Source organism: Phoca vitulina, unplaced genomic scaffold (genome assembly GCF_004348235.1).
Source record: "Phoca vitulina isolate PV1807 unplaced genomic scaffold, GSC_HSeal_1.0 scaffold20, whole genome shotgun sequence".
In the NCBI taxonomy this organism is placed as follows: domain Eukaryota; kingdom Metazoa; phylum Chordata; class Mammalia; order Carnivora; family Phocidae; genus Phoca; species Phoca vitulina.
In genome coordinates this window covers 33,253,926-33,274,884 of record NW_022589723.1, presented here as the reverse complement: position 1 = coordinate 33,274,884, position 20,959 = coordinate 33,253,926, and the positions used below count along the sequence as shown (strand labels likewise).

The 20,959-nt window shown below is 40.1% G+C and overlaps 1 protein-coding gene across 2 annotated transcripts in view; it reads right to left on the bottom strand.

The window, feature by feature from the left end:
• MAP2K5 (mitogen-activated protein kinase kinase 5) overlaps positions 1-20,959 on the bottom strand; it is a 246,870-nt gene that overhangs the window by 48,463 nt on the left and 177,448 nt on the right. For both annotated transcript variants that reach the window (XM_032417743.1, XM_032417744.1), the window contains exons 19-20: positions 14,620-14,646; positions 14,276-14,308 (exon numbers count right to left, since the gene is read on the bottom strand). In XM_032417743.1, coding sequence (XP_032273634.1) covers positions 14,276-14,308; positions 14,620-14,646 — 60 coding nt within the window. The remainder of the gene's footprint in view (positions 1-14,275; positions 14,309-14,619; positions 14,647-20,959) is intronic.

Genomic DNA, 20,959 nt, shown 5'->3' with positions numbered 1-20,959 from the left:
CGCATCAGTTTAAAATTAGTCAATATGAGAGGAACAAAGAGAGGGAGACAGGGAGGGAAGAAGGGGGAGGAAGTGAAAAAAAAATAGAACTACATACTGTGAAATGAACAAGTTCAGTTAGAATGTTCATCAGGATTTGGAAAATCATAATGCCATCTGCTACTCTGGACCTCAGAACATCAGGGATCTCGTGGGCCCAGACGCTTCCATTTCCAGGAGGAAGGAAGGAACTCATACTCCCTGGAACGTTGCCTCCGTTCTGGAATGGAGGCAACACCCCAGCCGACCGGTTTGGAATCTCTTTTGAGAACATTTGCACTGTTCACATATGCGTTTTCCCTGGTTTAGGGAAAATGAACGGCAGGCAAAATGATTACAGCAACTCGGCAGTGAGGCGGAGCGGTGCCCCAGCCCGAGCTGCTGGGTAGCTGACCCTGGCATCCAGCTTGGGCTCAGGGTGTGTAGGTCCCATCATGGTGGATTAAATGAGCATTGTCCTACGGCTGGATAAGACTTCACAATAGAGCAACACATGTTAAATGACAGCAGCCAAAATTGGCCCCACCAGGCAACTGCCCATTCACAGAACACTATTCATAGGCCTCCACCACCAAGAAATTAATTCATTAATAATACATCAGGCTTCATGGACAATTCAAAGAAAACAACACAAAGCTACTTGTTCAATGACTGCCTAAAGATGCAAAATTTTTCCTGGTTAAAAAAACAAACAAACCCCAAATCTAATTGACTTGCTGAAATCTAAATCATAGTGATGTTTATGCTAATATTTTGGTTAGTAAACAAGAAGAAATGGAGAAAGTCTATCTACTGAATTCACTCAGTGCCACGAGGAAATAATAAAAATACAGATTTTTCTTCAGCATTAGCTAATAAAATCTGAATTTATATAACTGTGTATTTAAAAATTATTTTTTTTCCATTTAAATGACTTTGTACATCCTTCAGACTATCAGGAAAAATTTTGCTTTTAACTTGTTTCTTCTGTTACATTTTTTAAACTCACTTTCTTTCTCCTCCCTCCTGACAACTCATAAATATGAATTAAATATAATTATAAATGAACAGAACATTAACTTTTGGATTACTGCTGTGTTTTGGTAGAATGTTAATGTCATTTCTAAAGAAACAGTTATTACCAATAGAAAAAGTAATTACTAAAGGAATCATGGCCTTAATGCTAACCTATTTTCAATCTTCAAACCAGCCAAACTGCATTAATTTAAACATACTGGACTTTTCAAAGGAGGTATTAGATTTCTAAAGGTTGCCTTACATAAAAGAGGAGTATCAGTTTTCAGGGTCCCAATTATATATTCCCAACACTATGGGACACAGGTCTAGTTCACAATATCGCTGGAGGACAAGACTATTGTGTATCTACTTGTATTAACTTACCAAGTTTCTAATGCCTCGGTCATTAACTCATACAAGTTACAAGCATCATGGAATTGTGTATCAACACTCATGTACTTGAGTCGTAAGAGTGTTAGCCCCTGCGGTCAGAAGCTCGGGCCTGCACAGGTCGTCAGAGAGCTCAGGCCAGGGAGTCTTGTCTCAGGGTCAACTGCCCACAGTTTTGTGTCCCGAAAGGAAAAGGCCAGCCTTTGGATGCTGGGAGCAGGAGAGATGGGCATGTTCTTTTTACTTTTTGCTAACTTCAGAAGCCAGAATTATGGCAAAGTCCCCCAGGCAAAAGAAAAAAAAAAGAACAGATATTATTTCCTCTGGGGTTGGCTAATACCACTTTTTGAATTCCAGGGAGGTTTCTTTAGGCAACCATCTTCACCCGCACTGGCCGCCCCCAGAGAGCACCTGCTATGTCCATAGCCCAGTAGCTTCTCACTTAGCCAGCTCCCAGTAACCTGTCTGGGAATGAGTGATTCTGCAAAAATGATTTTTTTTTAAGATGACAGAGGGTTTAAGAGCCAAATCTTTTGTATATATAAATCTTTCTAAAAGGAGCCAAGCTCCTTTCTGCCGATTTAAACAGATATGCAGAATAGAATTCAATTTTTTCTTAAAGACCCGAAGTCATTCTTAGAGACAGCGAAACTGAACTGTGTTGCAATAGATCTATGCCCTTGGGGCATGTCTGCAATGCTTTCTAAGTTGTTTTCTTTTATAGCTTTTAAAATAATCTCTCCTTTTGATGCCAGAATGTTCAGCTGTCACTTTTTGCTTCCATCAAGGTCAGTCATAGGGTAGTAAGTGGAAAGAGCCATACCCTTTGACTGCCACTCAGTTTCCTCATCTGTAAAATGGAGTGTTAGGGGAAGCAACATGTTTCCTTGGGGAAACATCTTGTAAATCATAGAAGTTAAGCCTAGACTTCTGAATTTCAATAAAGGACCATGTAAATTAGCTAAGTACCTTCTCTTCGTATACTCTCTTACTTTTTTTGGATTTGTTTTTCTGCAATCTTGAAAAAACAAGTAGTAAGTTCTTACAATTATGCATACACTTCATTCAACAAATATTTGTAAGTCACCACTACATGTGAGGTGCAGCAGTATGAAGATAGAAATGAAAAGCCTAGGAACTTAGAGTCTAGTTGATAAACTGCGTATAATTGGGTCTGGAACAGGAATTAATAATACAGTTGTTTTTTTTTTAAGATTTTATTTATTTATTTGTCAGAGAGAGAGAGAGCGCACAAGCAGGGGGAGCGGCAGACAGAGGGAGAAGCAGGCTCCCCCTGAGCAGGGAGCCTGATGCAGGGCTTGATCCTCGGACCCTGGTATCATAATCTGAGCCGAAGGCAGACGCTAACCGACTGAGCCACTCAGGCATCCCTAATAATACAGTTTTTGAATGAGGTTTGCGGTATCATCCTATGAACAGAATGCTAATCATCTTCTTCCCGTAAACATGCCTTTCCCTCTGTGTGACCCATGTCAGCGAGGGCCTGACTGCCCAAGCCACGTGCTTCATCTCTGACCCCACCTCTCTATGCTCCCCTACAGCCAATTACTCGCAAAAGTCAGTTTATTCTATCTCCTAAATACTCTTCAAACATGCTCAGGCTAATTAAAAGCCCTGGTAATCTCCGATCAGAACTATGGCTTCCTAACTGCCCTTCCCAAACATCTTCCACAACCCTGTCAGTGATTTTCCTGAAACAGAAATCTCGTTCTGTTGATCCCATTTAAAACTTTCAGAGCCCTCCCCCCGAAAGTGCCTTCAGGCGCATTGCGTAGAGATCCTCTGAAATGTGGCCCTTGTCTCATCTCTTGATACTTTGCCAATCACTGCAGCCATGCCGAACTCTGTAGGGGCTTCCGGATCTGAGACTAACTGTTAGTGGCCCTTTGGAGTCCCATTCTCTGTAAAAGACCTCTGGTACATTATCATCTCCTCTATCATCAGCCCTCTTGTCTGTACTTCCCAGCACCTTGTCCACACTTTTATTAGAGGAGTTATATAGATACAAACATCATTAAAAGCCTTATCATAAATACCTATTTATGTGAGTCGTTAAAATGAGACTCAGTGTGGTCCTCTGAGAGCTCAGTCCAGCAAGTCTCATACCACTTATACTACCTCCAATTTAGTTTAAAGTGATCTGTTTATATCTGACTGTTTACTGGTCCACCTCGTGGACTAGAGCAGAAACATTTTAACGGCGGCAACTGCATCCCTATCCCCAATACCTAGCTCTGGGATTAATACAGGTTTACAGAATGACTGTTTGGGATATAATCAGTGGTTTTCATACTATAATCTTCGAACTTTAAGAACTTTTATGAGGGTACCAAGGGTGGTGGTAGGGATAGGGTCGAGGTCTAAGCCTCCCACCCTCTGATGAAATTAAAATGGCTTTAAAGTCCAAAAAAATAAATTTAAAACTTTTGTGTGCCAAAGAAGACCAAGAAAGTGAAATGACAATCCACTGGATGGGAAGAGATATTTAGAGTCTTGTATCCAGAATACATAAAGAATTGTTACAATTCAATGAGACAAATAATCCAATTTAAAAATGGACAATGGAATTGAACAGACCTTTCTCCAAAGAAGATATTCAAATGGCTAATCAACATATGAATATATGTTGAACATCACTAATTATGAGGGAAATGAGAACCAGAACCACAAGGAGAGACTGCTTCACATCCACCAGGATGATTATAATTAAAAAAACCCCAGAAAACACAAGTGCTGGCAAGGGTGTGGAGAAATTCGAACCCTCATGAACTGCCGCTGGGAACAGAACATAGCACAGTTGCCATGAAATACAGTTTGGAAGTTAATCAAAAAATTAAACAGAATTTTCCTATGACCCAGCAATTCCACTCCTAGGTACATATACGAGAGAGCTGAAAACATATGTCCATGTAAAAACTTGCACATGGATGTTCACAACATCATTATTTGTAATGCCAAAAAGCAGAAACAGCCAGTGTTCATCAACTGATAAATAAACAGAATGTGGAATAGCCATACAATGGAACATTATGGAATAGCCATAAAGAGGAACAAAATACTGACAAACGGCTACAACATGGAAGTACCCTGAAAACATGTTAAATGAAAGAAACCAAACATACAAAAACCAGATAGTATATGGTCCAATTTATATGAAATGTCCACAACAGGGAAATCCACAGGGATAGAAAGCAGATTAATTAGTGGTTGCCAGGGATTGGACGGGACAGAGGAATTATAAGTGACTGCTAACAGGTACTGGGTTTCTTTTTGGAGTGATGGAAATGTTCTGGAACTGAGTTGTGTACTTTAAAGGGTGAATTTTACGTCATGTAAATTATTATTTCAATAAAAAATTTTTCAAAGAAGACAGACAGAAATGAGTTTCTCTAGGCTGGTCTCTGTTCTTAGCTGCTGTGTGATAGGACAGAGGCCCTTTTCTGCTAGATAGCATGGACCTCAGTAGAAGAAAAGACAAACTTAGACCACATTCTGTTTTGTGTAGGACTAGCCCTGCCAGAAAAATCTGTTTTTTAGTTTACACCAAGGAGCATTTACTGAGCCCCTGCTTGGGCCATTATCTCTACCAGGTGTTGGGACAAATCCCTGTGCTGGATGACTTCATGATCTAGTGGAAGACAAACTCATGAACTAAATTTGATTCTGTATGATAAAAACTGTAATAAAGCTTTTGTAACCAACGCTATGCTGGATGCTGCCTAGCATTGGACAGGAGCGTGGTAGGATGGAAGAGTGGGAAGGTAACAGGGACAGCTTCAAAGAGGAGATGACATTTGAGCTGGGCTTTGGAGGATGCTTAGGGCATGGACCAAGTGAAAAGGTAGAGGAGGTCATTCCAAGCAGGGAGAGGGGCACCACCACATGTGTGAAAAAGTGGGGCAACTCTGAAGGTCACTGGCTGACCCACAGTGAGGCCAAAAAAAATACGGGTGAGAGTCTCAAATGCCGTGCTAAGAAGTTTAGATATTATCACTGGAAGGTTTGAGAGGTTAAGATCTGTATTGGTTTTTTTTTTTAATGTATAAATTATTTACTTATTTATTTTTATTACGTTATGTTAATCACCATATATTACATCATTAGTTTTTGATGTAGTGCTCCAGGATTCATTGTTTGCGTATAACACCCAGTGCTCCATTCAATACGTGCCCTCGTTAATACCCATCACCAGGCTAACCCATCCCCCCACACCCGTCCCCTCTAGAACCCTCAGTTTGTTTCTCAGAGTCCATAGTCTCTCATGGTTCATCTCTCCCTCCAATTTCCCCCCCTTCATTTTTCCCTTCCTACTATCTTCTTCTTTTTTTCTAAAAAGATAATTCCATGGAGATGGAGTGGTAGGAGAAAAAAGATAGAAAAGCTTAGAAGCTTTTTAATAATGTGCTTTTGAAAGCAGACTCTTCCCTCCTTTCCTTCCCCCTTTCCTGGTCCTCAATCTTCTCATCCCCTTCTTCGTGTGTCACCCTCTGCTAGAAGAGAGATGTTAGCTGCCTCTTGGTTTGCCCGGTTCACGTCCAAGTGCCTAGCCGTGTGATTACCCTCTACCCTCTTCCACCAAGTGGGTGCTGGCAATCAAACGCTGTTTTCTTTTAGCACTGGACATGTTTGCCGGCATTTCTAGAAACTATTAGATGAGCCTCATCTAAGTGAAGAGTTCTTGTGAGTTCAGGTGTTTGGTGGGGTGGATGACTGTCCCCATTCATAAGGACTCTTTCTTTTTTCTTAAGTAGGCTCCAAGCCCAGCGTGGAGCCCAACGCGGAGCCCAGACTCACGACCCTGAGGTCAAGAGGTGAGCTGAGGGCACCTGGGTGGCTCAGTTGGTTAAGCGACTGCCTTTGGCTCAGGTCATGATCCTGGAGTCCCGGGATTGAGTCCCGCATCGGGCTCCCTGCTCAGCGGGGAGTCTGCTTCTCCCTCTGACCCTCCTCCCTCTCATGCTCTCTGTCTCTTATTTTCTCTCTCGCAAATAAATAAAAAATCTTAAAAAAAAAAAAAAAAGAGGTGAGCTGAGATCAAGAGCCAGACACTCAACTGACTGAGCCACCCAGGTGCCCCTTTTAAGGATTCTTTTTAATGCCACTATAATGATGTGCACATGCCAGTCAGGCAGCTAAGTAAAGAGTGGAGGCTCTCATGTCTTCATTAAAATTTATGGTTAGACAGAGTCCTAAGAACTCATTGAAGGCACAGACTTCTTATAAATGGAGGTTTGTAATGATGGGCTATTAATTATTATTACTGTTGTTATTATTATTTTTGGCAACAGTCTGTTCCCATCTTAAGCTTTATTTGACTCTTTATGGACAACCCCATAGCAACACCCACACCCCCTCCAGTTCTTGCCTATCACTCAGCTGGCCATTTGTTCCCATCCTCCTTCCCCCATCCCCACTGTGGCCTTCTTGTCCAGCCCCCCTTACTAGCCACAGACCTTACAAGGAAAAACATCACCTCCCCTACTTCCCACCCAGAGGCACACAAGTCTCCTTTTTAGAGCTGTGGCTTGCCACCACTCTGACTCTTGGCCTGTTGCAGTGATTCTACTTCCTTGATGGCATCCTTTGACACACAAACATTTTACATTTTGATGAAGTACAGTTTTTTTCCTTGCTTATGCTCTTGGGTGTCGTATCTAAGAAACTGTGACCTAAAATCACGGTCATGAAGATTTACATCTATGCTTCCTTTTAGGAGTTTCATAGTTTTAGCTCTTACATGTAGGTCTTTGAACTCTTTTGAATTAATTTTTATGTATGATGTGATTGGGAGGGGTCCAAATTCATGCTTTTGCATGTGGATATCCAACTGTCCCAGCATCGTTTGTTGAAAAAATGATTCTTTCACCATTGAATGGTCTTGGCGTCCTTGCTGGAAAACAACTGAGCATGGATATATGGGTTTATCTCTGGACTCTCAGTTCTATTCCATATGTCTGTCCTTACGCCAGCACTATACTATCTTGTTTATGGCAATTTTGGGGTTTGAGGTCAGGAAGCGTGAATCCTCCGACTCTCTTTTTTTCCCCCCAAGACTGTTTTGGCTATTCCAAGTTCCTTGCATTTCCCTATGCATTTTGGGATCAGTTCATCCATTTCTGCAAGAGCCCACTGGGATTTTGACAGATACTGTACTGAATCTGCAGATCAATTTGGGGGGTACTGCCACCTTAACAATATTAAGTCTTCCATTCCCTGAACATGGGATGTCTTTCCATTTATTTAGGTCTTAAATTTCTTTCAATAATGTTTTGTAGTTTTCCACTTTCATTAAATATCCTCCTAAGTCTTTCATTCTCTTTGATTCTTTTGATAACTTGAATTGTTTTAATTTCATTTTGAATTACAAGTGTACAGAAATACAATTGATTTTGGGGCACCTGTGTGGCTCAGTTAGTTGAGCGTCTGACTCTTGGTTTCGGCTCAAGTCATGATCTCATGGCTCATGAGATCAAGCCCAGCATTGGGTTCCACACTCAGGAGGGAGTCTTCTTGAAGATTCTCTCCTTCTGCCCCTCCCTCACTCATGTGGCATGCATGTGCGCACTCTCTAAAATAAATAAATCTAAAAAAAAAAAAGAAATATAATTGATTTTTGTGTGTTCTTGTATCCTGCAACCCTGCTGAACTCATTTATCAACAGTTTTTCATGTGTGTATTTTCTAGTGTTTTCTGTATATAATATCATGTCATCTATAATACAGTTTTGCTTCTTCCTCTTCAACCTTGATGTCTTTTCTTTTTCTTGACTAATTTTCCTTTGTAGAGTCTCTATACAAAGTCAAATAGTAGTGGTGAGAGCGAACATCTTTGTCTTTTCCTGATCTTAGTTGGGGGTGGGGGGGTTAGCTCTCTGGCAGTGTACTGTTTCTATATATTTGTATTTTCCTTCTGTTTTCTCCCTCCTGAGCCCCTTGGTTCCTTGGCCAGCTGTCCATTTAGTATCCATACTCTGTCTATGCCACTGTCCTCTACCAAAGCCCTGCTCTGCATTCATCTTCTTGAGAAAGCCTTCTTGGAGTAAGCAGAAGGGATAAAGTCTCCAGCAGACCCACCCAGATGTTCTACATAGAGTGCTATGCCATGACATTCCTAAGACCAAATCCTTTTTCCTTTCTATTCACAGCAGGGAAGAACAGTCAGTGTATCTCAGAATTATTGAGCTAGCACCTTCAACAATCAAGCATATTGTTTGTCTACACACCTGGCCCAATTATAGCCCATTACTGACCACTAAAAGTTTGTGCTTCTATTTCAGAATATAAATTTTGGAATTTCACAAATCTTGTAGTTTTTTAAAAAATTTTTTACTTGAGTACAGTTTACACACAATGTTATATTAGTTTCAGGTGTACAATACAGTGATTTGACAACTCTATACGTTATGCTATGCTCACCACAAGTGTAGCTACCATCTGTCACCTACAATGCTATCACAGTACCACTGAATATATTCCCTATGCTATAGCTTTCAGCCCTGTGACTTATTCACTCCATAACTGGAGGCCTGTACCTTCCAGGGCTCTTCACCAATTTCCCCCCCCCCCCCCCCCCCGCCCAAGCTCTGGCAACCACCAGTTTGTTCTCTGTATCGAGGAGTCTGTTTCCACTTTTATTTATTTGTTTTGTGATTTTAGAGTCCACATATAAGTGAAATCATATAGTATTTGTCTTTTACTGCCTGACTTATTTCACTTAGTATGATACCCTTTAGGTCCATCCATGTTGTCACAAATGGCAAGATCTTATTCTCTTTTATGGCTGAGCAACATTCCACTGTGTGCACGCGCACACACACATACACATCTTCTTTATCTATTCATCTATCAATGGACACTTGAGTTCTTTGATATCTTGGCTATAATAAATAATGCTGCAATGAACACAGGCACGCACACACCTTTTCACATTAGTGTTTTTGTTTTCTTTGGGTAAATATGCAGTAGTGGAATTACTGGATCATATGGTAGTTCTATTTTTAAATTTTTGAGGAACCTCCATACTGTTTTCCACAGTGGCTGTACCAATTTATATTCCCACCAATAGTGCATGAGGGTTCCCTTTTCTCTATATCCTCACCAATACTTGTTATTTCTTGTCTTCTTGATTCTAGCCATTCTGACAGGTGTAAGGTGATAGCTCATTGTGGTTTTGATTTGCATTTCCCTGATGATTAGTGATGTTGAGCATCTTTTCATGTGTCTGTTGGCCTTGTAGTTCTAAGAAATCAAGACTTTCATGTAGAAGATATTTTTGATCAGGTATAAGCATGACTTAAAAGAATTCACTTTTTACTGGTAAAGTGAATAAACAGAAGTCTAAATCAGGGATTTGCTAATTGTCTTGCTGAGCACCTACAGATGTTAGATAGGAATTTATTTTTAGCCATAATATGTTTGAAACATATATATATATATGTATGTGTATATATATATATATATATATATATGTATATATACATATATATATATATACACTGAAGTAATAATCCATTTTTCTGGTTGTCATATTTTAGACAATCTGAATATTCTGAAACACATCTGTGAACTTAAAAATGATTCACAAGAAGGATTCAAACCATTCTGCCTGACATTTACTTTTTTCGTTTCCTGACCTGGGAAGCTCCTAGTCATCCTTTAAGACCTAGCTTAAATGCCACCTATCCTGAGGGGCCTCTCCTAATCACCCCCAGAACAAACCCTGGGTCCCTGGGTTCTATAGACGCACCCTACACTGAACCACACTATTCATTTCCATGTCCATATCTTTTCCAAGGCTGTGAATGCCTTAGGGGCAGGCTCAAGGGTGAGGTCCTCACTTCCATCATTGCAATTCCTAGCACTGATGTCTGATGTCCACTAGTTGACTCCAGCCAGCCTGGGATTTGGTGACCCAGAAATCATTGTTGTATCCCCACCTGCCACACCAATGTGGCCAATCCTTTGTTGCCAGCCAAGCTGGAACCCTAGGCACTGGGGAGAGTGTTAAATGGCTATGCAGCTTCCTGAGTGCCAGCACATTGTATTGGCTCAGGATGTGGGACTGTGCTTCTGCCTTTCTACTTTCACTTACACACCTAGTTTGCAGTTGGCCTGGGTACCTTGCCAGAAACCCAGTTTCTTTCTAGGCTTGGAGGCTGTCCTCACCATGGTCTGCTCAACTTGGGCTATCAAAGAGCAGGAACTTTTGATAACTATCTGCTGAATGACTGCACACAAGCCCACCCATTTTACTTCATTAAAGAGAGGCACAAGCCTCTATCTTTCTTTTCAGATGAGCTTTGACCTTACACATACCAGTTGGGTTTCTGATTTCATGTGGTACCTGCTAGTTTTACTAGGGTCACTATCAGGAGAGCAAAGACTGAAGACAGACGGTTAGATCACTGGGGCAGCAGGCAGTCACTGTCAAGAATGAAGAGGGACCACAGAAACCAGAGGTGACGACAAGAGAGAACACGGGAAAGCACCAAGAGGAGCCACGTAAGTCTATTTGGCCTCAGAACAAATGACTTTATACACCTTAAGAGGCCCAAGCACATCACTGAGTGCCAAGGTCAAACACAGGCAAAAGGGTTGGTAAAATTCAGTGAAAAAATAAGGTAAGCCCCACACAGTTTTATAGCCCTAGAGGGCATCAATACATCAAAGTGTAGTTCACTATCATGTTAGTTCACTATCAAGTTTAGTTCACATCAAAGTTTAGTTCACTGTCACTAACAAGGACCTGAGTCATCAAGAAAAGGTTAAACGATATTCATTACACACTGTCAACAGGCTGCTAAAACAGGCTGTTTTAGAAACACTTCTTTCCTAAAATGAAAATTTCTCATTGATGTCAGAGCTTAAAGTGGTAAATCTCAGTTATCTAGACAATAGGGGCTGTCTTATTCCCCACAGATATTGGATGGCTACAGCATCATGGCATACATAGACACTTACCACTTAACAACTAATCAAGTATTCAAATCACAGGTATTTGGGGCCTAGAGAGGGCCTGATTATATAACAGTTTTAAAATAAGAAGTTCTTTTGAGAGAAGCAAGTCTGAGGCATTGGCAGTATCCTTAAGATATCACTCATATCCTGAGTTAGCCTGATCTGAGCCAGAAAAACTGCCTACCAAAATTAAACTGGATTGCCCTGATTTCTGATTGGAGCTTCTCTTATTATCTTGACTATCCTTCCAGTTCCTGATCTGCAGGCCAAATTTCATGTTCATGGTTCTTACTCGTGTTTAACTTTTGGTGTCTTCTGTCTGGACATCTGGTAGCTAGCTGGCTTTGTTCCATGATTTTACTTCCTGACTCCTGCCCTGGCTCTGACATTCACCTTTAGCCACTCCAGGGCTGGCTCCTGCCCACCTGGCCTTGTTTTATTACTTCTTCACTGTTTACCAGGCCATGCAAGAGGTCAAGCTGGGTATCCACATAATAATGAAGTATGTTACCCTGGGCTTTACTTAGCTATTTTATATACGACTCTGAATACATCCATCTTGTTTGAACTAGGCTCCTTTAGGGGTGGTACTTTTTCATCTGACTTATCTCGAACAGAAACAGTACACACTACCACTGGATACACATTTCAAAATGGGGCATATCCCACACTCAAGGAGTAACATGGCTCAAATCCTAGCTGGTTTTATTCACACAGGAAAAGAAGCCCTAAAAGTCAGGTACAAATGAAGATAGATGACTCACAGCCCTCTGGGATCTAAAAGGGCAGATTATCCCCGAAACACATTACAGAAGAGGTTCTCAAACCTGAATGTGCAGAGAGCCACCTAGGAAGCTGGTAAAATGTAGATTCCTGGGCTCCACACCTAGAAAGTCTAATTCAGTGATTTGGATCCAAGAATCTGATGCAGTTAGCCCCAAGACCACTCTTTGAAAACACTGTACCACAGCAATGAGAAGTCTGACAAACATGGGACAGGCACAGTAATTTACATCCCCCTCCCCATCCTTTCTTTCTTAGAAGCCCTTATGCCCTTTGCATAAAGGCAAGTCATCTGGACAATTGTTTCCTAATACTCATCACTGAACAGCAGCTCAGTTCCAAGATCAATTTACGTTTGTTTTAGTAAATGCAATGTGAATTTCCCAAGTTTCCATAAAGAAGAATATTTTAATATGTCTTTCGGATAAGTGGGAAGAGGTGTCTAAGTGATATTTTTCTCTCAACTGAGGAAGAAATGCTATAAAGAAAAACATACTGTTGAAGTTACATGCTCTTGTCCTCCCCACATACCTACCCGCCTTAGAACATCTCCTTAGGATAATTTCAAAAGTCTCAGGATGTTGCCCAAATCAAGCAAGTAAAAGATCTTCAATTTAATAGCAATCACTGCTATTTTAAATAAGGAATGGAAATATCTATTTGATCCAGAAAAGCTCCCCGGCAATACATACACTGCTGGTGAGGAGTATCTGTACCTGAATGTTCTGATACCCAGGAGCCTGGCAGACCAGCAACAGTAGAGTCCAGAAAACTCGGCAGGCTGTGCATTTGACCGGGTAGGCCAAGTTTCCCTGGGTCTGGCCCTAAGAAGGGGACCTCAGGAAAATCAGTTTAATTGGGAGGGTTCTGATGGGGATAGGATGCTTTTGGATTCTAAGATGACAGAAGATATTGATGAGCTATTAGATCCAGGGGGCCTGTCTGATATTTGAGATAATACGACCTCCATTTGTTTCAGGATGATGCCTTCATCTTTGTACTAACATGGTTTATGGCTTGCAGGGGATATATGGACTGGCGGATGCAACCATTAAGGATGTTAGAGCCCCATTCTTACTATTATTGTGATATGTGTGTGCGTTTGTTTTTTTCCTAGGAGGATCTTTATTTTTTCTCCCAAATCTCATAACTGGTTATACAGATGTTTAATTGAGAGGAATAATTATGAATTACGATTTGTTTTTTTCTTTCAAACTTTCCTATCTGAATCATTTATCGCCTTCATTACAAGTGTTTTAAATATTGTAAAATTAAAGTTTAAAAAATAAACATTGCTGGTAGGCAAGCCCAAGCCCAGAAAAAGTCAGTTTTTAAAAAACATTAATGGTTCCTCATTGAGAGCTTCGTGCACTATAAGCCTTATGTTCTGCTAATTTAGAGAAAAACAGACTTTAAATTCAGAATAAGGAGTAGAAAAAGTAGATTGAGAAAGAAAAGCAGGTAGATTAATTCCATGAAGGCAAAGGACAATGGAACTCAATGGATAAGGATGATCAGAGGTAGGATGACTTAAAATGTGAGGATTCTTGTTAAAAGCACAAGAAGTTAGGAATGTATTCTAGGGGAAAATGGCTAATTAGGAAATTAAAGCTGAACTGTTGACCTAGAGCTCTGGAACATTGTTATCACCCTGCTATGCTTTGGGTAAATAAAGCAAGGAAGACAAATTTTATCCAGCTTATGTCTGCTGTTCAACTCTGACCCTTGTCTACTGGAATGACTTTAAATATCTGCTATGGAAAAAAAAAAAAAAGGTACCACTTTAATTTCCGGCTCCATCCCCATCTGGCTAGGGAGATGATGAATTAATATTATCCTGTTTTGTCTTTAGGGCTTCCGATACCCCTGAGGACCAGCCTGTGGGACAGTCTGTTTGGGCAGGGATTCTGGGCCAGAATCAAAAGACTGGGATTCAGGACAAGGCCAGTCCACATAACACAGCTCAGAGCCATACAACACAACTTGCTCCGAGGATGTTGGGCATTGTGCTTCATTAGGAAACAAAATATAAGCTTTCCACACCATTAGGAATGACTTTAGGAGTGAAAGCACATAAGACGATGCCTCACCTCATCAACAATGCACTGCAGAAGCTGGAGAGGCTGCAATGGGAAAGAAGAAAGGAAAAAGTATTAGCCTCTATGCAATATCTTTACAGTGGAGTGGAAAGAAAAAATCATTAATGCAATAAAATATAGCAAGATTAATCAACAACAGCAAACTCTTATAAAAACATTGATGCTCAGGATGTTCTATTATTTCTAATGGTACCTAATCTAATACAGGCAGTTAAAGGTTTGCATTTTCTTCAAAATGCAATTTGCTAAGTTTAAAACAAGGCATTCAAGCATGCAAAGGAAGCAGCCATCAGGAAAAAGAAAAGTGAATTTTTTTCTGAACTCATAAAGCTTACCATTAAAGATCCCTGGTTTTTCTGAATCTGAAAAAAGGCAATATGTAATTAGCATGTCATAATCAAAATGACTCACTTGGACACATTATGATCACTGAGAGAAAATTATTGCATTGCTGGTGGCAATTTGTGGGCATGTGTTAACACAATTTACATAATGAAAATACACAAATGTTAATAGCTCGCTTCTCATTTATAGGCGAAAGTCAGCAGAATGTTAATTTCACACAACACTTTTTAGTACCCTCCAGGTTGTATTAGAATAGGGAGAAAAACCATAATCCATTTCAAAAGGCTGTTTACGATTCAGATATAAATAATGTTTTATATTGCTAGATTGTGAACACTGGGCTTAATGTTGCAATCATTGCTAATGTTATGAAGCTCACTCTTTTTAAATTAAAAACCGATTTATTTAAAATTGAAATTAAATCATAGTCAGAAATTAGAATTTTGGATTCCTGCCAGTGTCTGCTCACAATCCCCTACTTTGTGAAGAAAACTTTAATTATGTGGTTGAAGTATTTGTCTTTAACTCCAGAGTGGGGTGAAGACTCCACCTTTTCCAAAGTTCCTTCAGCCTGCTTCCTGGGAAGCAATGCTCTCTGGGAAAATCAAATTCATGCAAGTTTTACACAGTTTTTCAGGGAATAAAAGCAGAGACAAGTGAATGCCTACTCCTAATTAACATTGTGAAGGCAGGTTGCTCACACATCTAACATGGATAAGTCATCTCTCTTAGAAAGTTAGTAAAATGTGACACCAAATTAATAACACACCCAGTGTGTTACCGAAGTACTAAACACTTCAACCCCCCACCCCCACACAAATGACTGCAGTTATTACACACTCATGAAAACGGAGTCCCAGGTACTAAATTTCCTAAGAAGGAAAATTTCAGGAACCAAATACGGTATTGACGGGTCAGTTGTTTGCTGAGATAACTGAGCTCCAACCAGCTAGTAAAATATAGGGAATATAGTAATAGGACAGTTGATCAATGAACAATGCAGGGGTTAGGGATGCCAACATCTGTGCAGTTGAAAGTCCATATATAACTTTTGACTCCCCAGATACTAACAGCCTACCGTTGACCTAAAGTGTTACTGATAACATGAACAGTCGATTAACACATATTTTATATGGTATATGTATTACATGCTGTATTCTTATAATAAAGTAATTTAGAGAAAAAGTGCTATTAAGAAAATCATAGGGAGAGAAAATACATTTATAGTTATACACTGTATTTATCCCCAAAATCTGCACATAAGTAGACCCATGCAGTTCAAACCCATGTTGTTCAAGAGTCAACTGTATTTTTTAAATTAAAAATTTTTTAATGGTATTTTAAAAAGTTCTTCCACGGGGCCCCTGGGTGGCTCAGTCAGTTGGGCGTCTGGCTTTGGCTCAGGTCATGGTCTCGGGTCCTGGTATCCAGTCCCGCGTCAGGCTTTGCGCTCAGCGGGGAGTCTGCTTCTCCCTCTCCCTCTTGTGCTCTCTCTCTCAAATAAATAAATATTTTAAAAAAGAAATAAAATAAAAGATAAAAAGTTCTTCCATGTATATTTGATCTGCACAACCACCCTGAGGTTGGCAAGGATGATCATTTCTTTTTTTAAAGATATTATTTGTTTATTTATTTTAGAAAGAGGAGCAGAAGGGGAGGGAGAGGGAAAGGGAGAATAATCTCAGATTCCTTGTTGGGCGAGTAGCCCTAAGCATGGGGCTCAATCTCACCACCCTGAGATCACGACCTGAGCCAAAACCAAGAGTTGGTCGCTTAACTGACTGAACCACCCAGGTGCCCCAGGGATGATCACTTCTATCCTCTGATGGGAAGACTGGCCTCCCAGAGGATGGGGCAGGCCCAAGGCCACAGGAACAGTGATGCCAGGGTTTCTCCCGTGCTCCTTTCTTTCCAGCGTCTGTATTATATCTGTCGACAGTCACAGCATTATTTAAAAACAACTGGATTTGTATATATTTATACTTGATGTGGTAAAGTTGATAAATCATCAATTTTTGGCGGGTTCCTCTGAATTAGACTGCAAGCTTCTCAAGGGCAAAAACTATGTTTTTGTGTTTCTTTTGCATCCATATGGCTTATCAGCAGACCCTTCACCTAGTGCCTGAGTGTTTTAAAAAGCACTTTCCCGTGTATTATCCCAACTGAACATGGTGCCTACTCACCCCTGCTCTCCCTGGTCACCACTCCCTGAAACCTCTGTTCCACGCTGACTAGCTGGTAGTCTACTTGGATAGTTCCCACTTAATGCTATGCTGAATCACTGCTCCTTCCTCTAGTCAATGAGTACTTCTGCATAATACTCTCATGGTAAAGATTTAGTTTAAAAAGGAAGACGGGTTAACTACCACCCCGGAGTGGTTAAGGATTTTGGTAATAAGCCACACCACCTTTCAAAAATCTTGAAAGGCCCAGGTCACTTCTCCTACGATAGGAGATCCCTTTGGTGTTTGCTTTTATTTTTTCCAGGTACACATGCATACTCTTCCCCCACCCTCCATTCTTCTCAAGATATATCTACTTCAACAGGAGAGGTACTTGTAACAAACCAAGAATCAGAAATCCATTTCTGGCAAAGAGAATGTTTTTCACAAATTTCCAACAGTCAGGGGGATTACAACATTCTCTGAGGAAAAACATGAGGCAAACATTCTAAGTGAGATGTTTCAAAATAAATTCAGGAATAAATTGTACAACATCGTTTCCAGCAACACATAAGTTGTGTGAAATGAGTTCAGGGGAGAACATTTCCTCATGAACCGAGCGAGCTCTTAGAGGTCTCCACTTTGCCCTATTCTGTGGGTAAAAGAAACCATGGTTTAAGACAACTTAAAATTTTACTATTTTAATGCTTTCTCTTTACTATGAGACAGAGAGAAACAACAACATCAAAGTCTTTTTTATGATCTTATAACTATACTGTTTTTCCCAGGTTCTTAAAGAGAGATGTTGTTACCAGGTTTTATTACACGGCTTTGATAGCTACATATTATATGAAATCATCTTCATAAATTTTGTATTAAGGTAGCAGTGCTAGTACCTGAAATTGATTCAAAATGCTTAAGATACTCAATTACTTTTTAACACTGTTACACAACACAGTGACTTATATCTTCTATTTCACAAGAACTTGATGATGCAACATCATTGTAATTGATTCATTTTCTCAATTAAATAAAGCTACTGTGCTTTTCTTTATATGAATGCCACATAGACGATAGAGTTCGATATATTCTTTCCTTTCTCTGTCTCAGATATATTGCCTTAAAGGTTATATTCTGTTCCTCTGTTTAATTCCACCGAAAATTTAATGCCACAGTCATATTTTTCAAATTCTGAACTGCCATGGACTCGACTGTATTTATATTAGGCCTATTTTTCACTGCTCAACTCTTTGTTGTTTACCTTTTTCAAGATCACATTGCTGTACGGGCACAGCGCCCATAAAACAGACCGCAACAAAGTCAGCCTCTAGTCACTGCCTCTGCTTTTGCACACAGTTCAGGAAAGAGTTCATTTTACAGCACATGAAAAGTGGTACTAAGGGTACTCGATATAAAATGTTAGCTTTGTGAATGTCTCTCTTTATTCTAGGTCTGCCTTCCAAATGCTCCGCTGCGAGAGCAGAGTTCAGAAGAACACAGTAACATTGTTAGGGCTGATGAACTGCCTGTGCCTCTCACAACAGACGAAATGCCGTTTATAACTAACTTGTCCAAGTCCAGAGCCCTGCCGGCCCACTTTGCTGGAGTTGAGTTTCCTATGTGTAACTAGTACTCTGGGACAATGAACAGAACAATAACTGCTCTGATCATTACACTTTGCTAATCAGTCTCCAGAACTAGTAGCATTTGATAAACTAATTAGATGACCCTCTTCTGTCTTCTGGGCACAGCTTTTTTTTTTTTCTTCTTTTCCCAGCCCTTAGCTACTTTAAGTGACACTAAGCGGAGACAGTTAAGCCTCAGTCTGATGTAAGACAGATCTTCATGTGTTTAAACGGGGAGGACTGACTTCATAACAGGCAGGCCTAAGTATAAGTTACGGGGTGTTCTTGCAGTAACACTTATCATTTATTTCCTTGCAAGGACCATGTAGTTGGCAATTTCAAAAGCTCCTATAACACGACTAATGACTTTGGAAAATGATCCTCGAGAGGAAACTGCCAATGCAAAAGTTTGCTTGTGGGGCCTCAACTTTGTAAAGTCCACGACTGGTGAGAAACAGCAACTCTGGGGGCCCCACGTTCCATTTCCATCTCTGTGGAGGCGCTTTTTACACACAATGGGAAAGCCGACTCTGCCACCAGCCCTTTTACATTATGTGCAGAAGCACAATCAGAAAACTAAAATGATCCACCTATGTAACTGCGAGAAGACACTGGCTAGACCTTTCATTTTCTCTTTTACTCTCTGAAATTATGGCTTGCCCTGCAGCCCTTGTCGGAGAGATTTATGCGTGACCGAGGTCAGATCTTCCAATATCAGTTGACAAATTTTCTCTTTACATATTTACTGCTTTTCAAGCTTGTGTTATTTTCTCTTAAGTAGAAAAAGGAAATATGAAATTAAATGATATGGTTGGCATTTTTTAAGTACACCGGGGGCGCGTGTGCACGCGGACTGACTGGCACTGTTCAATGTTCAACTCTATTCTTACTGTACACTTGTTTTATGTTTTAGCAACAATAGCTATTTTGCAGACTCTCTTCTCAAATCAGATGCATTAAGCTTAACCCTGCCTAATATAAACCAGGATTATGGTAAACTGAGACTTTTATATTACAAATGAAGAATAATAACCTAAAAATTTTTTTCTTAATGAAAAGTAGCTGCAGGGATGGTCTACTTCAATCTACTCATTTTGCTATTAGGGATATTGTGGTTTAGAGGGGCGCAGTGTCCAAGGTCACAGATACAGCCTGGCCTAGACCTGACTGCTGACTCAGGAGGCTGTCTGGTGTGGAGAAAATGCATGTACGCTGGAGTCAGAAAGACCCTCGGAATTCCAGTCAGACCCCCATCGCCTCAGAAGCTGGTACTGGCATTCAATCTAATTTTATCTGGCACGGTGCTGGGTGCTAAAACTTAGGGACACACCACCTCCAATCAGTTACAACTTGCAAAACTGAAGTGCCCAAATCTCAAAAAGGCTTCAACGAGAGCAAAGAAAAATTATTTCCACATGACCACAAGCTAAACACATATTGCTTAGCACTACTACCTTACTGTAAGATTTCCTAAACAAAGGACTGCTTAAAAAAAAAAAAAAAAAAGAGTAGAACAAAATGTACCCTAGCTAACCATAAATGAGAATTCTGATAAACTGATATTTTTAGATATTGAATGCAGGATGAGACAAAATAAATGAATAATATATAATTACTAATAATATAAAATGAACAAGTATAATTCACTTGTGCCATTGTATCTCTCCTGTTTATCAGCCTTTGTCCTTGTTCAAGTTCTTATCATGCCTGTAAGTCTATTAGCATATCTTATATAGAACAAAAGGAAAAAATAAGTCACGAGAATTAAACAACCAAGGACTTAAAACAAAAATAAGTGGCAAGAAGATTTAGCAAGGAGCTACTCAACAGGATATGAGAGAGTCACTAGGATTCCCACCTTCTAAGATCTACTCATGGCACCTTCTCTCTGCTGCCTTCAGGAATGACCAGTTTTGAAAAGCTAAAATTAGATATCCCTGAATTTCACAAACAGCTGGGTGGGACAGAAAGGCTCTAAGATGCCTAGAGGAGGGCTCAGCTCAGATGGGACCAGACAGAAAATCATCAAAGCCATAAATTAGATCACTTGGCTCTTACTGCTTCCCGAGTATCAAGGACAATGCATTTTCACACAAAACACAGCAGCTGGAGCATCAAGGTACAGTGTAACATTATTCATTTGCTGGGTCTGCCAGTCAGTGAGCAGGAAAGAAAGGACCTGACTGCCAGTCTCCACTCTTTTATCCCTTGTGTATTTAAAATTGACATAGCTCATGTCCCATTCTGCATAGGTATATAGGAACCCTAGTAAATCATCCTCTGGGCAAATGTGAATTTTAATATTTAGACCTGAATTTTGTGAGAAAAGCAGGGGCTCAGAAACACAATTTAAAATGATCAATGTGAATTATAAAATTAACCTTCTCCCTAATGTCTCTAGGCCTGGCCAAGATGTCCATGAAGCACTTTCCTTTCAGATAAGATTTAGAAGATTTTCCCTTTCAAAGAAGATACATTTGCTGTATCAAACTTTTCTCTTTTCTTTGTTCCAAAAAAGGGTGGTCTTATTTCAGAGTCTAGCT